The 22,285-nt window shown below is 38.7% G+C and overlaps 2 protein-coding genes across 6 annotated transcripts in view; both read left to right on the top strand.

Moving 5' to 3' along the window:
* Positions 1 to 17,729, top strand: part of LPIN1 (lipin 1) — an 84,712-nt gene extending 66,983 nt beyond the window's left edge. For all 5 annotated transcript variants that reach the window (XM_069850483.1, XM_069850484.1, XM_069850487.1 and 2 more), the window contains 7 exons: positions 1,731 to 1,875; positions 3,447 to 3,595; positions 5,222 to 5,308; positions 8,173 to 8,325; positions 10,188 to 10,302; positions 13,322 to 13,425; positions 14,211 to 17,729. In XM_069850483.1, the coding sequence (XP_069706584.1) occupies positions 1,731 to 1,875; positions 3,447 to 3,595; positions 5,222 to 5,308; positions 8,173 to 8,325; positions 10,188 to 10,302; positions 13,322 to 13,425; positions 14,211 to 14,370 (913 nt within the window). In that variant the 3' untranslated portion in view covers positions 14,371 to 17,729. The remainder of the gene's footprint in view (positions 1 to 1,730; positions 1,876 to 3,446; positions 3,596 to 5,221; positions 5,309 to 8,172; positions 8,326 to 10,187; positions 10,303 to 13,321; positions 13,426 to 14,210) is intronic.
* Positions 1 to 22,285, top strand: part of GREB1 (growth regulating estrogen receptor binding 1) — a 273,114-nt gene that overhangs the window by 137,019 nt on the left and 113,810 nt on the right. The window lies entirely within an intron of this gene.

The following is a 22,285-nucleotide window of genomic DNA, read 5'->3' as shown; positions in this document are numbered from 1 at the left end:
TGTGTTTATCTCTAGAGTTTTCAAGGGAAATCATACGTGTCCCTATGCTGTCGTCAGCTCCCAGTTGCTAAAATTTCTGATTTACATGTATTTATGGATTGACAACTTAATTTGTTCCTGCCCATTCTGGGAAGTTTGGGGACCTAAGGCTTTCTGGAAGTTTTCTTCACAGGCAATAGTTATTATCTTTCAAGGACAGCAGAAATCTCTCCATTCTTGTGCTCCAAATTAATTGTGCCATATGGCCAGAATCTCTTCTTTAGAAGGATTCCGTAAGATGAGATTTAACTTTCTTTGGAGGGATGAGTTAGCCAGGTACAGCTCTGCTGCCTTGTCCTTTGCTGTACACACAGATCTTACTGTAAAGACAGCCCATCTGTGTGCTGGCTGCACTTATGAGCTGAAAAGCACTAGATTCATATATGCTTTATGCTCATTAAGTTCAAGGATCATCTTTAAGAAACAAAAAGGCATTAGCTGTCATTCCAGAGGTCAGTGGTTATGCTCAAGGAGAACATGCTGGAAGGAGGATTCCTCATTCTTGTAGGAGACTAGCTTTTATATCGGTTGCTTCTCTGAGTTTGAGAGCCACAGAATATATCAGAAAGGCTGATTTTCCTCTTAGGGATGACAAGTGACATTTATGTCTGTTGTTTCTTACATAGTTGTTTAAGGATAAGGTATAAAGTGGGATTAATTCTTCAAGCAGACTAGATTCTGTAATTGGTGTTCTTTGTTTAAATTTTAACTGACCTTAGAAATCTGTCATTAAGAATTTATTGCTTGTGAGCAGAATGAGACAAGTGGAATGTTGAGTAAAGCTTTTGAGATCCAGTGTTGCAAAGGATAAAATAGGCTTTTAAATGTTGCCAGTCATGACATGCAGTACCTTGATATTGGGTCAAGAATTCTTAAAATCAAACAACACACTGGTGTGAGTGAAATAAGAGCCCAAATGCTGATGAGATGTGGGATCTGAAAGGACGTTTTACCTTCCACCTAATGTGATAGATTTGTTTACTGTAGGAGAACTTTCTCTCTGAAGAGAGAAAAATATCCTTAACAAAATACTGGAAAAATGGTTCTGGCAGAAAAGAAATAAAACTTACACTGGTGTGTATTTAAATAGAATTGTACAGAGGAGCTCAAGTTTTAGGACTTTTCATCATGATACCCTGAATGGTGTAATTGCTGCAAATCCTGGAAAAGAATAATGCAATGTTCTTAAAGCTGCTCATTGAAAGAGAAGGAGGAGTTACTTTCCATAATGAAATTTTATCACCTGGATTTTTTTTGTTAATTGCTAAATTCTTTGGGGGAGACAGGAAGGTGAGAAAGAGAAAGCCAGTATAACAAATGTCTCTTTCTTCATCTGAGAACCGAGCAGTTTTTGTAGTTACAATATCTAATGGTTAGTAATTTTTTACACTGTGAGATTTTTTAATCAATATGGCACATTAATTTATATCTGTTAAATAATGAAAACTAGGTTGTAGGCAAGTAATGGCTAGAACAAACAGAGTATGAATGGTGGGAAATGTATGTGAATGAAAATTCTGCACTTCATTGATATATTTAAAGCCATGATGTGAATGACCCCCCGTGAGACAGTACGTAGGAGCAGGGAATCAATGACCCATTTGGTGACTCACTGTTAATGCATTTTTAATGGATACTGAGATGCATTTACTGACATGATGACATCATTTTCTGTGTGTGCAATGTTCCAGAATAAAAGATGAATCTTCTTCAAGTGACGAAGACCCTAGAGCTGCCAAGCAAAACCTTGGGTCATTACAAGCCAACTCAAGTCATCTCTCATTATTGTCTGGAATCAGTTACAAAAAAACGCTACGACTCACTTCTGACCAGCTTGTGAGTTACTTTTACATCCTTGTCCTGAAATGTCATTTCAGATATATAAACAATCCTGTTGTTCAGGCTTGCAAAGCTTAATTAGCGCTTTCTTGTTGCATTTAAATCTCTCTCTTTTTATATTTAAAAGAACCCCAACTTCTCCTTTGTCTTTTCACCGCTAAGTGTGAGTGTTGTGCCTTGTACAAATGAGGGGTTCAGAGAATGGGAGATGTGGGATCCCATTTAGAAAAATATCGAAATTAAATTCCGAACTATGTATTTATCACCTGAATAAGTGTACTGGAACCACGTCCTTTTTGCATTATGTGTAATGTGTATATTTTAACCCACAAGCCTCTCCTCTTTTTTTCTTTTTTTTTTTCTCTTCCCCTTTTCTTTCCCCTCATGCATAGGCAGTTGCATTTTACATAAATAGGGTTTTCTGTTAGAAACTTCTGAAAGAGCTGCTTCTGAATTTGCCGTGAGGCCAGACAATTAATTTCTTTGATGCCAATTTTCTTCCTCTGTGACAGAGATGTTTCAACTAATGGTGACAAACCAGCTAGCTTTGTGTTCTGCACATTCCATTTTGATCTGGAAAAAGGGCTGCTTTAGGGAAATACTTTTTGTTGTCTTATCTATAGCTAATTAATTTTCTGAAGAAAACCCCCACAAAATGTACAACATTAAATAGCTTGTCACTTGCTGCCTGGATAGTGTATAAGAAATGTAGGATTTTTCCCAAGAGACAGATGGGATACGTTCATAATTTTCTCTAGCAAACAGAAAACAAGGATTACGCAAATGTATTGATATTTTTTCAGATTTGGAATCCTCACAGAAATTAGCTGAAGCTAAAACTATTTTTAGATTGGTGTCTTGATGAAACAGGGGGTGAGGCTCATCAGTTGTTCTGCATTCCCAACTCCTTTTCACTTTTTTAACCAATTAAAAAATATCAGTCAAATATAACTATGAAAAAGAGACGCTAAAAATAATAAACTCCTGTGGGTTTTGTGGAAATGAATAGTTAGGTCCATAAGTAGAAAAAAATCAGTAGTCTCTTGCCCAGCATGTCACTAAGTGACAGAGGAGACAATGGGAAGAAAAGGCAGGGAAGTGGGAGAGGTAAAGAAATTTGATGGAGACTGAAGGGTAGTAGGTCATATGGTATGAGAAGTGGGTTATTATATGGAAGAGATGTGATACCATAGTACACAATTTCCCATATAACCACTCCTAATTAGAGTTCATGGAACTCCTTGTTACCCACATTTCTCTCTGCATATTATATCGCAGAATGGGAAACCCCTAGAGGTAGTCCCTGTTCCATAGTTTGTTATTGTATATGTGAACTTTTTGGGGTATATATATATTTTTTTTACATCACTGACTGTGAAATAGAATTTTTGGTTTCACTTTATTTTGTACTACTGTAAATCACACAGTGCAAAAGCTCTGCTATCATTATTTAGACAATATCTCTGCTGAAAGCAATCAGATTCAGCATGACCAAAGTAATTATCATCTGTGGCTTTATGTTTGCATTGTGTCAGTTTGTTGATTATTTTGCTAATAATGTCTTGCAGAAAAGCTTAAAGCTCAAGAATGGCCCCAATGATGTCACCTTTAGTGTTACAACACAGTATCAGGGCACCTGCCGCTGTGAAGGCACCATTTACCTGTGGAATTGGGATGATAAAGTTGTTATTTCAGACATTGATGGAACAATCACACGGTGAGTTCATGAACAAGGAGAGGCATTATCTGCAAGGACAAATTATTCTTTGGACCAAAGGAAAAAGTAGTTAACAGGGAATTTTGAGTCACAGAATCATCGCATTCAAGTATTTTGTGGGGGATTGGTTTTTTTGAATTATTATTTGGCTTTCAAACAATGCAGGAATCGTTAGCTGAATTCTTAATTTAATAAAGATGCATGACGTGTGTCCGTTATTTGTCACATTGGTGTTTCCTGATAGTATTTACAGTAGTGTTGTAATTACTATTGTGTTGTATTACAGTACCATTCTGCGAAACTGTAACCTTTTTGCTGCATCCCGCTTATGAAGTACACTGGCTACATTAAAAAGAGGAAAAACTTGAATTCTGCTTTAAAAAGGCATTATTTAGGCATTTCACTGAGATGCATTATTACTTAAAATACAAGACTTCACAATCAAAGTCAGAATTAGAATTTGATGGAAGGTTTAAACTTACTTCTTTAAGTAAAACCCACAATTATGGAGTGACCAAAAAAATGCACCCACTGATTTTTAACATTGGAGAAAACACTTATGTGTGAAACATGGAAACTCATAATAAAAATACAAGCATTGTCTTTTGACCTTTTGAAATTAAATTCTTAGTTTTGGTTCAAAATCATCTTTTTTTCAAAATCAAACTTAGCTGTATCTAATTAGAAAATGGAACCAGGAAAAATCATTTCCAAGAGCAATCTGGAGTGAATTAAACTACTTGATTTGAACCGAAGCTCTTTTCTTCCTTGTGATTCATCCATTATAGCGTGAAGTTTTTGGTGCCAACATAAATTAGTATCCCTCCCTCACTTTGTTTACTTAATCTTCAATCAAGTGAATGGAATCTCTTTTCCTGTCTGCTGTTGGGCTGACCATATAGTTACTGAATCACTTCACCTTACAATACCATTGCACATCCATTCCAAACCACTGCCCAATGCTTTCCTTTCTAAGATCCAAGATATTCTGGGTGTGGATTCCTTCCTGTGTATCTTTATAATGCTAAGTCAAGTGAGGTGCTATTTTGTTTGTATTTCTAGATTATATGATACTGTAGGTAATGTTCTTTCATGTAAACTGGGAAATACATTGAAACCACTGTAATTATTTCATAATAGTTTATATGTGAGTAGCTGCAGGCTTTACATGGAGAAGTTAGTTTGAAGTAAGCTAGTGTATGACTTACCTCATGCTTGCAGCTTCCCATAAACTTCTCTTATGGGTAGATTTGGTTTGTTTGGAGAACATTTAACTTAAACCTCAAAAACTATGCTTGGCATTGCTGGCCTATTACACAGGTCTGATTGATAACCTGTGTGTTGTAACTTCCATGTTATCTTATGGGTCACACACTTATCCATGATGGCAAATCCTGGGGCACGACAGTAATTAAAACAACACAGCCAAGGACAGGCATGTCAGTCTTATCTCGAAAGAAAGGGGAATAAAATGATCCCATTCTGGTCACAGTCAGTACCTTAAAGAAAACCTTGTTTTCCATTGCCAGTAGCCAAATAAATTAGTGGGGTTTGTATTAACCTCAATTATTATTAAAAATACTGGAGTTTTTTCCATTTCAGTTATATTGTTTTTCCTTTATTCAGGTCAGATACTTTAGGTCATATTTTGCCGACTCTTGGCAAAGACTGGACGCACCAAGGGATCGCTAAGTTGTACCATAAAGTGAGCCAGTGAGTATTCAGAATATCTGTTCGTGCTCTGTGGCTTGTTTGTGTTTATTAATTTGCACGTAAAAATGAAAGTTTCTCAAGGCCTCTCTTAACCTAAAAGGGTGAGAATTTCATCAGTATCTCATCACTTCAGTGCTGCTTACATGGTGTAACATCTGCTGTGTGATAACCAGAGCAAAACCTGCTTTGTGATATCAAAAGCAAAGCCCTCTACCAATTAGTAGTGATTGATCTTCTGACCATCCCAAACAGGTAGCTACAGTGAGTTCCAAAATCTGCAGTAATTTGAATGAGTTGTGCGGTTGGCAGCAAATGGAACTCTTTTGCAAACTGGGAGTTGCAGCAGCATTAGTTCATAAGATGCTTTTACACCTTCCCTTCTCTTCTTGTGGAGGAGATTGGGAAATACGTAAGGACTGTATACCCCAGGGTGGTCACTGTAGGTGGAGCTGCTCTTACCAAACTTCCCTTCATGCAGGGATTAACCTGTTTAGGGGAGTTTCCTCTCTTTCCAGTGAGTAGAAAGGGACTTTATTGAAACAGCTTAGACTTGAGTTGTCTGAGCATTAGGCTTCTAGTCAAGCAAGATGAATCTCACCCTTAAAGCACTGTGATATCTTATCTTGAGTAGAAATGGATCCATTTTGGATACTCACTGCTAATATTCTTGTCTTACTTGTGTAAATAATTATGAGCTTCAGAGATGATGATGATCTTTACTACTGATTATTATACAATTTATTTTGTTCTTCATATATAAAAATTTTTGGTTTAAATTCCACTATTAAATGGCAAAGTTAGGAATGTTCAGTCTTAAAATATTTTTGTGTCATTGGTTAATTTTGAGTAGGTAATAAGTAAACATTGCTTCAAGTACAGCTTAAAGGTGTTGAAAGTAAGATGTACACTTTGAAGATCATGAGGAGTTGGCTTTTACCTGACAGCACCCGTATAAGCTGCTGTATTGTAGCTCAGTAGTTGATCTGCACTGGTGCCTGTTGATCCACAGTAATAAATACCTTCTGTGCAACCATGAGTGGAAGGACCTGGATTCATCATGTTTACTTGTGGCTTGTACACTCTGTGTAATCCATGGAGAAAGAGAGGCATCTTCAAAAAGTAGCTTACTATACCTGAGGTCTAATGATGTTTTGAAAAAACTGTTTCTTTCCATTGGCTGCTGAAATATTGGGCAACCCTAGACCAGCTCTGTTTTAGGTCAGTTAATGTCATTAACAGGGAGAGTGCCCTGGTATGACCTAGAACAATATATTCCAAGAAACTTGGGATATTTGCTCTGATGAATATGCACAGGAGAAAAAGCAGTCAGTCTATGCTGGCTCACATGGGGTGATGAGTAGAAGTGCTTCTAGATGAGCAAGGCTAGTGTAAGAGCACAGGTGTGCTGCTGTTTCCCTGGATACCTTTTGCAATGTAGTCAAGCCACTGTGTACACAGGATGTTCAAAGGCTGAGAGTGTAGTGAGTTTTGTGATTAGCAATTGAGAGGAAAAAGGAAATGAGGAGAAAAATTAGTTGATGTCTGAATGGAATCATATGGAGTATCTGATACATTCTCATGTTATGCATTCAGATTTTAACGTTAACAAGGAGGATTGCTGATTGCTTTCTGTTCAGCTTGATATTTCTGCTTTATGCAGAAATAGAAATTGATTTTCTTTTATTACGTTAAGTACATCTGTTCTTATATATTCAAGTAACCGTAAATGTTTGAAGAAACTCTGGTGCACATCACAACTGTCCTCTTAGTACACTGAACAAATCAGTTTAACTAGGGTTGTGCTAAGGTTCGTTTATTGGTTTTTGTTTTACACAGATGATGTATTATAAATAATGAATGATAGAAACTAAATTATGCCAGAGACAGTTGTCTGTGCTTTATTGTGTATAGATGCACCTGATCACTGAAAACACAGGACAGTCTGGGAGTTTGCATGCTGAGCAGTATTTAGTTTTGTGTATGACTTCTGCATCAGATTTAGTAGAAATGTTAATTAATTTTTTAATTGCAGCTCTTATTTCTATGCCTGCCAGCATTGTCAATTGTTAGTATTTAGGTGATCATAAGCATAAGAGGAAAAAAAGAGGTTTGAGTAATGTTTTTCAGATTATGGAGTTAATTATGTAGTAGCTAGATATTACAGCTGAACACTATATAAGTATTCAATAGTTAGTGCGTGCATGGTCATTAAATCTGAATACAGTATTTCTTTATTTTATGAACAATTTTTTTGTAGGACTTGCAAACCAAACCACTGTTGAGTTGAGTTAATGTAATTCAACTCTGTTCTGTCATGAAGAGAACCAAGGGTAAAGTGTTTGTACCATCTGCCAAAACTTTTATTTCAGTGTCAAGTCAAAGATTACTTCTCACACTGTATTTGGAAGGTCAGATTTGCTCAGACTTTGAAGGAATGTTTCATTGCTGCACATAGACCAATCTTATTTTGCAGAACCTCAAGAGGCAGGAGTACAGCACTGTTAATGTCGGCTTTATATTGAGTGTTTTCATCTTGGCAGATGTCATTTCAGTTAATTCTAAGGAGTATGGTTCCACTGTGCAGGGGTGGGTAGAAAACCATAAGAAGCCATAAGCCATGGGAAGAAGAGAGATTAATGAGCCCTCTTTAGGTGTAAATCAGTAACTGCAGTGGAGCTAGACAGATTTTAGTTATCCAAGGTTTTGGCATAAATGTTTTTATTTCTTTTAAATAAGTTGAAGTTAAGTATAAGTCTGCTTAACAGTCGTGATTTGATTCATATAAAAGTAAACCCACAAAATTATTAATGTCGAAGTACTTGTTTTATTTTCACAGTAATTTCTTCTTTTATTTACGTTCACAGGAATGGATATAAATTTTTGTATTGTTCAGCACGTGCTATTGGAATGGCAGGCATGACCAGAGGATACTTGCATTGGGTGAATGAGCGAGGGACTGTGCTGCCTCAAGGGCCAGTGTTGCTGAGTCCAAGCAGCTTATTCTCAGCATTTCACAGGTACTACAATTTCACTTCTATGTAGAAAGAAACCCAGAGGCTGGTGGAGGCTGAATTATCCGCTTTTTTTTTTTTTTGTGGGAATGCTTGAAAATCATTCATAATCGTTGGGTTTTTTTTTTACACATTGGTGCAAAATTTAATTAGGAAGAAATTTTGTTAGACCAGAATTTAATAGATAAATAGATTCAAATTAAATATAATTTAATAGATAGGTTGTGTAGTTTATCTCTTAGCTGTGTCTCAATACACATCTCTGTTCACTGCTTATCCATACGTACTGCCTGTTGATTTCATGTGTTTAACATGATGTGTTAATATTTAGCAATCAGAACAATGTTCATGTATTATTAACAGTCGCTCTTGTCTAGATTTGCAAAGTGTTCCAACTAGCATAAATACTCCTTTGGTGAAGAATATTGCTTGATGAGTTTTGGAGAAATCTATGTGAAAACAAAATGAACTTTTTATACTCCTGACTGTGTTTTGGTGTTTGTGGACCATGTTCTTTCTAGATGTTAAACTGTAATAAGTGAATAATAATAGCACAGATCATGAATATTGTACCTTCTTCCTAATTCAGTGAAGCGTGTCAAGTGATTACTGAAAATATTTTAAGCTGTTAAAAGCTGCTGTGACAGGATATATTTCATTAGAATTTTTAATGGAAGGTTGTTCAGATGTTCTGCTGATTGAGTGATGTGCTGCAAGCTGTCTTGCCACCCATGTTCTAAATATAAGAGACTGTGGAGGTGTTACAGTGTAGTTCTTAGACTGATTAAGTAATAAATGCAGTGAAAGAGTAGTCACTGTTATTTTATGCTTTTCATGTCTAGAAATATATTTAAAGTGATACTCCTTCTCTTATCTTGTTTAGGCTAAAGAATGCCCACCTTTCAGTGCACACTATCATAACTGATGCGTGGGCAACAAATGACTTCGTTGTTATCCATAGATTTAATTATTATGATTTTAAGGGCTTTGAGATCAGGCATATGTGAGACTGGGGGAAGATGGGTTTGTCCCTCTTTTACACATTCTCGAACTATGATATATACATGGAGCTACTGTTCCAAGGGGCTGTATTACTCCTATGAAGTTTCTGTACTAGTCACATCTTCCTCAACATATGTGTTTGTGCTAGGATGTAGAATTCTGAGCTTCTTAAGTGCTTTTGTGTCATGCTGGCATCTTCCTATGTTATGGGAACTCCAGACTCTGCCACCTGTTCAGTCTCTTTGCCAAGAGAAGCTGTTGTGAAAGGCCTTTTGCCTGGAGATGAGAGAGCTTCTCTGTTCATTAATGAATTCTGTGTTCAATAAGAAGCAACTGAAGATAAATAGAAGATTCCTTTATTCCTTAACTTCTACTAATTAGCAGTGATGAAGGACACGGACCATACAAGTATCTTAACAGACTGAAGTGCTTCTAGCACATATGCTAATTGCAATCCTTTTTTTAAAAAAAAACAACGCTATACTCAGTGAAGGCTGATATAATTTATGAATCATTTTGTAGTTCTCAGGAAGCAGTTTACTTGATGACAATTTATGTTTCTTAAGTCTTTATTTAGCAGCTACTCTCCGTAATCAACCATCCTTGCTCAGTAACCATCTTAACAACGTAGGTTTCAGTTGAAGTTCCCTTGTTTCAGAGGATTTCTTTACTGTGCCCGTTATGTAAGCTTGGGAATGCTCTTTTATCTTCGTGGGTGCTACGATTTCCAAATGAAGATTTATTGGAGAAGGGTGGAGGCTCTGCAGGAGTATCTGTCTCAGTGAAAAATGTTGAATAAAGAAAATAAAATGACTTGTGCTGTATTTCACGTGTACTTACTCAGCCTCTGTTTTTTATCATTTCAGGGAGGTGATAGAAAAGAAGCCAGAAAAATTTAAAGTTCAGTGTTTGACAGACATCAAAAATTTGTTTTATCCCAACACAGAACCCTTTTATGCTGCTTTTGGAAACAGGCCTGCTGTAAGTAATAGCTGAATTTATTTTTGTTGCAGAGAACAGAAACATTGCTCTTATGTCATGGTGCTGTGGCATCAGAACCAGGGTGCCTTAGATGGGAGCTAAGAATATTTTATTTGGTCCTATACAAAGGAAAATGTAAAGCTTCTTTCTCAAAGGTCTCACAGTGTACAATACAAATGGAGATGGAAGAGCAGCAAAGTAACTACTTTATATCTGCACAAGTTAGCATCACAGTAAATACTGTCTGAAATCCTAACTATGTTAAAAATCCTTAAGCTTGTGTGAAAATACTGATCTCTTTTTGTTCCACACTGAAACAGTGTCAGTCCTAGCCGAAAGAATACTTTTATGCATCCACAAAAGGAAGCAGTCTCGGGGTCTAGGGCAGAAACAGGGACCCTGCCATGTGATTATCCCTTCTTTTAAATTATTAGGAGGAACCAAGAGACTGTTTTGGCACAGGCAGCTAGCAGTCTTCCGGGCAATTTCTGGATATAATTGTTGTGTTAGCCTGGGACATGGACTCTTCCCAGCTGGCATTTGATATACCTACATTGGGGTGTGTGTTTGGAGGGGATGAGAAAGTATGAGAAAGGGCACTTGCACTATTTATTTTACTAGTGTAGATATCATTGTAGTTGCTTTTGAAATCTTTCAAAGTATCCTGCGCTATGAAGGGCTTAAGACCTACTTCTTTAGAGGTTTACAGTGTAAATGGGAAGCTACTAAATTAAGGAGATGGTCCCCTTGGTGCCCTCAGGAACCCCAGTGTTTGGTACTTCCTCCAGCTGTATACTGTCAGGTAATATTTGCTGTAGAAGCTGATGTGTAGTATAGCAAAGTGTAACCTAAAACCTAATAGTGCCAGTGTGGGGTTTATGGGTAAGGACCGCTGAAATGCAGCTTGGGTGTTCCTGTTTTGGAAGCTAAACCCTCTTAATTCTGTGCCTGTATCCTGGCCATACCATTTAGTCTTAAGAGAATTCTCCTTGACCCTTCATATTTCCTAGTATAATTAGCAAGACAGCACTTCAGTTGGTTACCTGCTTTGTTAGTTGGTGAAGAGAAACAGGGCACATCTGGAGAGTAAGCAATTCAGGTGCAGCTTGACTGTCTTTCTCTACTGACTCCAGGAGAGCTAAAGGCTTCTCCCTGAAGCATCTGAGGACCATGGATTCCAGCCCTCTAAGAGCTGAGATACCATCATTAGCAAAACATGGTAGCTTGGGGAAAGTATCAGGATAAATATGGACACTGGACATTGCCAGTGTGAATATGAACATTCTGAGACTGGGCAGTTCAGATGCTTAAATGTTGGACAGGGCTGCCTGACAAGATATTTTGACACTGATGCCGTGAGTGTTGTAGCTATGTTTGAGAGCATTTGGCATGCCTTTCTGGTGGGACTTTGTTTCTACATTTGTCTCCTATTTTTGTTAGGGTTGCTGACATTTGTGAGCAGCAACTTTTTCAGCTTCATCTTTTAGTAAATTAAATTTTTAAAAGCGTTATGTCAGAGAGGACAGGAGGTTCTCCGATTGCTGTATGAAGTTGCTGTAGCATACACAGTTTAATTTCTGTTATCAAGGTGCATTTTCACATATGGATCTGAATTAACTTTTTAAACACTTTTGTGGTTTTGTATTGTGAGTGATATTCACCTCTAGTGCCTTTTTTTGAATGCAGTAAGTTAATATTTCTAAAGGAATTACTGGTAACTCACTCCTTTACTGTTGGAGTGCAGTCTTCAAGAGTGAGATGTTTCACAGGCCTTGTGAAGATCAGAATGATTGCTTTCTCAATTTCCTACACTGCTGCTTTTTTTTTTTTTTTTTTTTATTGCTTTAATCTCTTTCCCCTCAACAAACTCAGTTAAATTTCAGTAGTCATTGATGTTACAGGTGTAGACAGTGCAGGCACTGTCAGGATACTGAATTCTTCAAGCGACTGCTGTTCACTTTTGTTGAGTTACTTAATTATTTTGTGTTTGGAACAATCCTTACAATATAGAGATAAAAATAATCTTTATATCTCCATCAACATTCCTTTTTTTCACCACTTCAGCTTTTTAAAACCATATCCAATGATTTATACAAGTAAAATGTTTTTGCTCTGATCTTCTGGGAGTTATTTTAATCTTTGCTTTTGCCAAGCTTTTCTTCAGAACAGATCAAAACGTACACATTGCTTTCCATAACAATTTAAATTTCTTAGAAGACATTCTCAACTCTTACTTCAAAGAATCACAGAATGGCCAGAGTTGGAAGGGACCCACAAGGATCTTCGAGTTTAACTCCTATCCCTGCATAGGACAACCTCAAAATTTACACCAAAACGTAGAATTTCTAATTGTACTTCCCAGAGTTGCATCTTCATTATCTGCTGGGACTCACTGCTGCTATTTTGGCATATATTCCCTGCTTTCTCTTCTTTCCCTGCTTTCCTTCTTTCCCCCTTGCTCTGATATGGAGTCAATCTATGGGTATGGCACAAATCTGAACTCAGGAACTAAGAGATGTCTCCAGGGGTTTTAATGTAGACACAGTTGTTATGACTTCCTTTTGTGACCTTGTCCTTACTAACTGATCAGTATTTTACGTGTCAGTTCTGTGTTAACCTCTGTACACTGTTGCAAGATACTCAGTACAATACAGTCAGGAAATTAAATACTCCCAGAAAGAAAAATGAAAGTGCAAATGCTTTTATACTATATATCTTTAGCTTTTTATTAAATATTATTTCTGTGTCAAGGGAAGCCAGTGAAGAAAACCTAAAATTGCTTTGATCAATAGTTTAAACTTCAGTGGCAAACGACTTACCTATCTTAAAATTCTGTTTAATTGGCATTTTGTTAGACTGACCTTGATTGTAGCATCCTAGAGTATTTCAGGTGTGCAATAACTAGGTAAATGTAGTACCAGTACTGTGCAAGTCTATTGTTCTGGGTAATATATTTCAGCAAGAATAAACAATATTGTGCACTTATTGCTTGATTTTTTTTTTTCTCTCTTCTCTTTAGGATGTTTATTCCTACAAACAGGTGGGAGTTTCTTTAAACAGAATATTTACAGTTAACCCCAAAGGAGAACTTATACAAGAGCATGCAAAGACAAACATCTCATCGTAAGTAATCTCTTATCCCTAACACCTTGTAGACTAAATTAATTTCCTGTTCAAGTTGCCCAAAGATGGATTTGATTCCTAAACAAAACATAAAAAAATTTGAATGAAGTACAAAATTTCCACTTTCCTTCAGTTAAACTGAAAAAAGAATGCATTTAGTTTGATATATTACGTGGTTGAAGGAGATGAAAAGGATTTATCAGTGTACTATTTAGTCATCATAAAAATGACATTAGCTGGTTTCTTGAAGCCATTTGCGTTTTTATGGCCTTTTCAAAATTTCCTTTTCCTCAAGCTCGTTTCAAGAACCAGAAAACAAAATCTGAAGACAGGGCTGAGGGCTTCTGGCAAAATGCTTAGGCACTGTAGCAGCTAATGCTGAGTGGACATGACCTGTAGTAATGTTAAAGATGTCCTTAACTGAAGGAGAGTCGTATGTGTATGAAATACGAATTATCAAGTGAGCAGGGAGCTGCTTGAGCCAAGCTGGACAGAAATGGAGAAGCAGAATAGGGGGCCTGAGTATTTTAGCAGATGACCTAGGCAGAAGATGACTTCTGTTTCTTAGTAGGTAAGTATCATTGCGTAGAATGAATGGATTTCTTATCTTCCAGAGAGGATTCACAGTTCAGATAGGCACCAACTTTGTGTTTAGTATTATTCATTTGAGGAGGATAGCTTCCCTGTGTGAAAGTACCCATGCCTTAGTGGTTGGGGACTTTACAAAATTCAAAATAAGATGATCAGAAATAATTTAGCATTCTTTTTATTTGTGTATTTTCCAGCTATGTCCGACTATGTGAAGTGGTAGATCACATTTTCCCTTTGCTGAAAAGAAGCCATTCTTCAGACTTCCCTTGTTCTGATACCTACAGTCAGTTCACCTACTGGAGAGAACCTCCACCACCTTTCGAAACTCAGGATGTGCATACAGCCTCATCTTAACTGCATCTCCAAACGGTTGGCCTCAGCTCAAAGAATGAGTTAGCTTGTATTGAAAGGACAGCACTTGGCATCTGCTGTTCACAGCTCTGCTGGAATCTGTGATATTGTGAGCATGGTATTCTTTTTGCTCTGAGCAAATCTAGAAATGCTTTTTCATACTTAGTCACATTTCCAGATGACAAGGAGTCCTACTAGGAAGAGGAGTTGCATTTCTAACTCTTCACCCAGCTCCTCTAATTGTGCCATACAGTTCCATTACTTAAGGCCAAATAAAGGTGAAGTGATGCTGGAGTTGCAGTTAATATGCCGTGAGGTTGTAAAGTTGTACTGTATCTTTTCTGCGTCACTGAAATGGTCTTTGATCTCATCAGAACCCCCTGCAAGTAAGGGAGATGTAGTCCTGACATCGTTTGGTGACATGGACGGGGGTTGCAATCCATGTGTCAAAATTCCTTACTCTGAAGGAGTAAATCATTCTTTCTCTTTTCCTTGCTTGACCAACAGCGGTTTGTTTAAGAGTTCATTACTAGATCCTCAGCTGTTGTAAATCAGAGTAGCTGTCAAAGCCAATTGAGTTGTGTTGATTTATTCCAGCCTGTTGTTTTGATATGGTAACACTTTTTCTGAGGAAATAAATGATGTGTAATCTGAATACAGAGTAAATTAAATAAGATGGCCAGATTCTGGCAGTATTTCTCAATTTGAGAAGTACTGTGTGTCACGCATAGCTATTTGGATTAAGGTAATTGTGCAAGTGGAAGATACAGGCCTCTATGTGTAGTGCCCATCTTATTGAAGTTAGTGGTTTTCAGTAAAGACGTCTTATCCACGGAACGTGCTGAGCTTCAAGATTGTTACTGAGCCAAGAACACTGAGGATTTTGTAAAAATTTAATAGCTTTATTTGAAATGTTATTTCGGCTAAAATGTGAACTTTGATGCTGGTGAATGATGCATCTCAGGTTTTTAGTGTATGGAATTTTTTTTGTTTTATATCAAAGAATAGATGCTTTTAGTGCAATTTACTCTCCTCCAAGATAATGAAATCTCCCCTTTCATCTTTTTTTACCTTGTTTGTCCAGACACAAGCTGTAGATACTGGTTTTGTTAGCTGCTTTTGACTGCCTTAAGACCTAACTGTGTGTGCTAAAAGCAATACTGCAGATCAGTTGGTAATGTTTTCCAAACGATCTGCCTTTACATAATGCAGTACTTCACTTAAAATGTACGCATCAAGTGACCATATGCCAAATGATCCACAAATATTCTTGTAGCTAGGAAAGAAACTTTTTTTTTTTTTACCCTTTTAAAATATAGTTAAAAGTCTAATTGTTCTCTGAAACGCAGAAAGTGGCATCATGGGATTCAGTGTATATTGGATTTCAGTATGGCTAAAACAGTGATTCACAAGCTGTGGTCTCTGCCAGCTTGTGCTTTGTGAGACTATGGTACATATTTTGGAGCTGCTTTGTAGTGTTTTCAGTTAAGAGTTAAATAATAGGACAGCAGAACTGTCCAGGAGAAATTTTAATCTGTGACTGTGGTCTGTTATCACCCAAAAGTTCAGGAACAGCTGCTCTGTCGCACATTTATTATGTTCCAACAAATTCTGGTTTTGCATGTCAAGGGTGATAGCAGTATATGCAGGATGGTATCTGTAATAGGGGGTTTCTAACTTGCAGTGCTGCAGACTTAGTCTGAGATGTCAGGGGGCCAATTTGTGATTTCCCTGTGCCTTCAGGAGTAGTGAGTATAAGTACCATCCTTTATACAGCTGCAGTGTGCAGTGGTGAGCCTTCCCTACATCTTCCTTTCCACATGAACGCTGCTGCTTTGGGCAAAGTGCACGCCTACTTTGGAGGATTAGACAAACACAAAGAAGAAATGCGTTTTTATCAACCCAGAGTGATGATGCTCTCTTGAAAGTTTAAATGAAAATATATTTTTACTTATAGATGGAAGAAATACAGTATAGATTTTCTGAAAGACAATCAGTGGGGATTGCAAGTTGCCAAACTGAGATGGTTGTGTCTCTAAATATAGCCACACTTTCTCTTAAGTATCTCTTAATGCTTGTCAATAACGATTGGATTAATGGATGAATATACTAACCGCATCCTGTTTTGATTCAGCTTTGGTAAAGGCCTATTTCAGTCCATTTGTTATACAAAATCAAACCAACGCTTCTCTTCAGTAAGAGGCTGTCAGTTTTGTGTTTTTTATCCTTCCAAGCAGTTAAGATCTATTTTCCTATGGTACCACGTGCAGTTGCTTCCACTAGAAAAGATGATCCCTGAAAGCTCTCTATAATTAAAGCCAGTTATGTATTTATTTATACCTTGGTGAATAGCTAATCCAGGGTTGTTTGTTGCCATTAGTATTTCAAACCAGATGACAGTGGGAATGAGTGGTCATCTTAATTCTGTCAGATGTCTAGGTATAGTGAGGCACTGATGCAGGTATCCCTGAGTTTTTCAAGGCTGTTAACTCGAGTTGTGGCTGATCTAGTGTTGGCAATCATCTGCTTCAAGCGTGGAGTTGGGCTAGATGTCCTCCAGGGGTCCCTTCTGACCAACATTTCTGTGAGTCTGAAGTCAACCGTGTATTTCTGACAGACTGGATGCCCTTTTGTCTCTGCAAGGTGAGGTGTAGCTAAATAGTGAAACGAATGTGTGTTTATATAACTAATATTTATCAAGTTTGCTCACAGAAAAGATGCTTGTGAAAATAAAAGTTTTGACCTTCTAGAAACATCACTGTACTTTTTCTGAGAGTGTAAGACGTTTTGATCTGGCAGTAGAGGAATTTTATGCATCATATTTAAACTTCGTTAATTGATGTGGATGAAAAAGGGATGGTTTAACGAATTTCTACTCTTTCTGTGAAAGAAAAATTGAACTTGCTTGTGGTGTAATGCTGGTTTCTGTTACAGAGAGAATATTTGGCTAACATAAATATTCAGACACATTAAATCACAGTTTATTCTATGTATACAATACACATAAACTAGAACATGCAGCAGTGAGAAGTGACTGATGTTTATTTTCTTGAGGCTGATGACCATACCGCTCCAGCTGTGTCATGTGAGGGAAAGAATACCAGACTTGTTTCATTAGGTACACTGAAGAAAAAATGTTACTGCTGTGATTTGAGGAGGGAGGAGAAAGAGGGTACTGGGTATTTTTTATTTGTAGATATGGATTATTATTATTTCAAAACTTATTTGTATACAGTATTTACTCTGTATATGTATGTGCTACTGCAATGCTGAAAATCACTTTAACACCTCATTTTGATCTGCTGAATGCAACAAGGGTAGAAATATATATTGTAATAAAGGCAAATATGATTTTTTCCTGACTTTTCTGTTTTTCTGTATGATTTGATGGTGGCAGAATGCTCTTGCTGAGCTGCTGAAACTCTGTAAAGCGTGGCTTTTGTAGCTCCATTTTCAATTGCCTGTCTCGTATTTAACTTCCAGCACTTGCAAGATGTTTGCTGTTTCACTACTGCCTTTGACCCAGAGCCTTTTCAAATGGAGAGAGTTCATTGAGGGAGACAGGGCCAGGATCTGTGCTCTGACTGTTTTAGGGTATGAGAACGGCATCTCAGAGCCAAAAGCAGCCAGATGGGAAATGGAGCAAATTGGACCAGTTGGAAATCTTGCCCCACCACAGAATTTTTATTGAGTGTTCCTTTTGTCTAACTCCTAATGTGATCTAAGGAAAAATTAACCATCTGTTTTGAATGGGACTGTTGTCATTCGTGGCAATGAAACCAGATAATTGTCTTTTTTCTTTTTTTCTTTCTCCTCCTCTTTGACATTGGCCATTCTACTGCTGAGAAGTGAATACCCTTTCCTCCTGTCTGTGAGAACACAGTGCTGCCTTTTGCTCCCTCTGCCATGTTTGCTGAGCAAACTGCAGTGTGGTGATACTGCCAGGGTTGTGTTAGTCAGTAAGCGAACAAAGATGTTTGGGGTTGATAAGGCTCTGCGGCAGCTCAAGTTCTGTGTTAAAAATACGAGAACAGCCGTATTTGGGCAGCCTGCAGTCACTGCTTCTTCAATCTTCCATTTTGTGTACGTCTCTGGCTTGAATAAACATTTACACTGAAGCTCTGGAGGCAGGCTTTGAAATGAAGGTGCTGTTTTAGTTAAAAGTCAGAGAAATGATGCTTTTGCATCAGTAAACAAAACTTTATAAGGACATATTCATTGCTCTTAGAATATCCCATTAACACTAAAAGTATAAAAGTCTGAGGGCGTGAAGACCATAAAATTGTGGGGGTTTTTGATCCCGTGGGGAAGGTAGGGAATATTCCCAGAATACACCATTAACATTATTCCTTATAAATAAATAGTCTTAATTCAATGTGTTGCAGATGCCATCAAGTACCTCAGGATAAATCATTGCAAGAGTCAGAAGACTGTCAGTACTAAGAGGTAGTGCCTAAAAATATGACCTTCAAAAAAATGTGACCTTCAAAAAGGTGAAGCCTGGAGGCTGTTCTTGATGTGGGGTTTCTTTTGGGTTGTTTGGGTTTTATTTTAATTTACCTAAAAGTCCAGCAAAGTACGCTGGTGAAGGGAGTACACTTGCGGTGCCACGATGTCGGGGAGTCCTAGCTCTTTTGCTTGCAGTAAGATGCAGCTCCTTGTTTTGTTCTGTAGCGTGCTGGAGATGAGACGAGATACTGGCTCTAAAGAAAACTCAGCTGTAGCGCAGAGGAACTACAGTTGCTGGATGCTTTGGGGAAACGATTCTCGTCAGGACCTTTCCAGCCATTGGGACATGGAAGAGAAAAATAAAGGTTAAATGAGTTTTCTTCTAGGATGAGTGAGACTAGAGGAACAAAACCAGAGCAAGTGGCTAAAAAGCAGATGCTTGTTTCCATCTCTGCTGAATCTAGGTAGTACTGGGCCAGGCGCTGAGCTCTGCCTTTTGCTTCTTAAGCATTCTTGCCTGAAATCCCTTGTGTCTGCTGTGCACTGAAGAGGTGAGAAGGCCATTTTGGCTTCATTTGCCAAACAGGAGAGAATAACATTGACCAAAAGGAAATCTATACCTAAGTGGGGTACTGCTAAGAGCAAAGCAAAGTTGCAATGACAGCTAAATTTTAAGCTTAGGTAAGGGCTAGGTCTTTATTTTTTCACGAACTAGGGAAACAAAGCTTTCACCCGCGGTTTGTTCACCTCTGTAGCACCATGGACCCTTTTAATAAGGCTTGCTTTAGGATGTAAATGCAAAGGGAATTTGTCGGCCTGTTTAAGCATGTGCTGAAGTCACCCCTCCTTGCACTGAAATTTATGCATATTCTTAAGCACTTTGCTGGATTAAGCCAACTAATGCCAAGAAAACTCTCTACTAGGGTAATAGAGTTTCCGAGCTGAAGAATTGATCTGGCTTTTCTAATGGCTACTCTTGGACTGGTTTTTAGCCTCCAGCACTGTCAGGTGTTCTGCCTGCTGCCAACAATCTATTTATTGATACAGGAAATCCATTTTGCCTTGCCTTGCTTTTAATGAGTTTTGCAAGCAAGTGGCCCCTTCCTGTGACTCATTCTGTGTTTTCTGAGCGGGAGATTGTGGTTTTAAGTTTCACGTTGGAGAGTAACCGCTGTGTCTGCTTTCCTTGTCTGCTGGAATCTCAACAAGGGGAATACGGTTTGGAACAAAGAAATGTAAATGGAGTAGAACAGTTCACGTTTCTTAGCACGATTGTATAAACATCCTTCTTTTTTAGGACCACTGCAAAGTGAGTATCGGTCACGTTTTAAAATAACAGCTTTATCTTAGAACATTGCTGTTAACATGGGCAAAAAAGACGTTTACCTTGATATCTCAATACGTGTTGGCCCTTTGATGTGTAGCCAATAAATATCCAAAAATTAAACAATGGAACTTTGTATCTGGTCTTACTGACACAGGAGCAGCTCCATTAGCATCTGGATAGCAGCTCAGATAAGCACAGCGACAACTGCAACCTGAGGTGTGAATGAGCGCTGCAGATTTCCATCCAGGTCCTGAGTCCTCTTATCCCTTTAGGATACTGGAAGCAAAGAGGTAGAAGATGGGGATGTATTTGTTTCTGATTTTTGCCAAAAATACGATGGCGGAAGGAGAGGATTGTCTGCAAGCTTGGACCGTTAGCACCGAAAACTTAGATTTACGTTAAAAGCAGCCATAAATACATCAAAACCAATGACCAGGACAGTTTCCATTCCCCATTGCTAGATACAACTATTTATATTTCAAGCTCAGTAGCTACGTCTGTACAGATAAATTGCTGCCCAGGCAGTGTTATTTGCCCCCCCTCCCCAACTGGCACGCTGGCGGGTGTCCAGCTGCCTGTCTGCCTGCTAAATCTGGGTAATTGCTGGCCTCTGCTGATCCTCAGACTGTGCCTAACCAAGACTTGGAGGATCACGGGCTGGACTAGCTGAGGTCGTGCCAGGGACCATGCTAGCAGTGTGCAAGATTGGGGTTTGAGTGCCAAAGCATGGGCTTGCACCTTGCTGGAATTCTGACATGTCCATGCTGTGCTTGTCACTAGACAAGTGGTGTCCCTCAGGGGTCTCTACTAGGACCAGTACTGCTTAATATAATCTTCAGTGACGTAGACAGTGGGATTGAGCACATACTCACCAAGTTTGCAGGTGACAAAGTGGTGTGGTTGACCTGCCTGATGAGATGCCATCCAGAGGGACCTGGACAAGCTTAAGTGGGCTCATGAACCTCATGAGGTTCATAAAGTACAAGTACAAGGTCCTGCACATGAGTTGGGGTAGCCTCTGATATCAATACAGCTGGGGGATGAAGGGGTTGAGAGAAGTCCTGTGGAGAAAGATATGGGGATCACAGGGATGAAAAGCTGGACGTGAGTTGACTATGTGCAGTCACAGCCCAGAAAGCCAGCTGTATCCTGAGCTGCATCAAAATAAGCATGGCCAGCAGGTCGAGGAAGGTGATTCTGACCCTCTACAGTGCCCTGATGAGCCCCCACCTGGAGTGCTGTGTCCAGTTTTGGAGCCCCCAGCACAGGAAAAACATGAACCTGTTGGAGTGGGACCAGAGGGCTACAAAAATGATCAAATGCCTGGAACACTGCCCCTGTGAAGAGAGGCTGAGAGAGTTGGGTTGTTCAGCTTGGAAAAAGAAGACTCCAGGTAGATCTTATTGTGACCTTCCAGTACTTAAAGGGGGCTTGTAAAAAAGATAGGGACGCATCGTTTAGCAGGGTCTGTTGCGACAGGACAAGGGGTAATTGTTTTAAGAAGGGTAGATTTAGACTGGATAAGAAGAAGACATTTTTTACCCTCAGGCTGGTGAAACACTGGAACAAGTTACCCAGAGAGGTGGTAGAAGCCTTATCCCTGGAAACATTTAAGGTCAGATGGACTGGGTTCTGAGCAACCTGATGTGTCCAGGCAGTAGCTCCTTTCCTCTCGTGTGTCCCAGCTGGCCAGGAAATGGGTTATTGAGACCTCCCCCTTCAAGAGGATTTAGGGTGAGATGGGCTGTTCCTATGAGCTTGAGGAAGCGCTTCAGTTCTTCTGTAGTTCATTCCAATCTCAAGACGAGGCACTATCTGGTCCTGAACTGCTTTCATCTCTGCCTAGGGCAAGCCTGTGCAATATTAAAGCATGTTAGGGAGGCTGAGATTGTCCTTGCAGTTCTGCAAAAAGGCCAGAAAAATCTAAAAGCTCTGCTAGGAAAAGCTTCTTAGAGATAAAGTGTGAAAGGGGATGTACAGAAAACCATATTTGAGACGAAATAAACATACTGGGAAAGCAGAAATTGAACAGTTCATGATAAAAACATGACCTTTCAGTTACCCGTCTCAACTCTCAAGTCCAAGCTGGCAGAGATGACACTTGGAAGGAAAAACTGTGAGGATCAGAAACCGAAGCAGCTT

This window comes from Phaenicophaeus curvirostris, chromosome 2, assembly GCF_032191515.1.
Source record: "Phaenicophaeus curvirostris isolate KB17595 chromosome 2, BPBGC_Pcur_1.0, whole genome shotgun sequence".
NCBI classification, from domain to species: Eukaryota; Metazoa; Chordata; class Aves; order Cuculiformes; family Cuculidae; genus Phaenicophaeus; species Phaenicophaeus curvirostris.
This window is presented reverse-complemented; position numbering and strand designations above follow the sequence as displayed.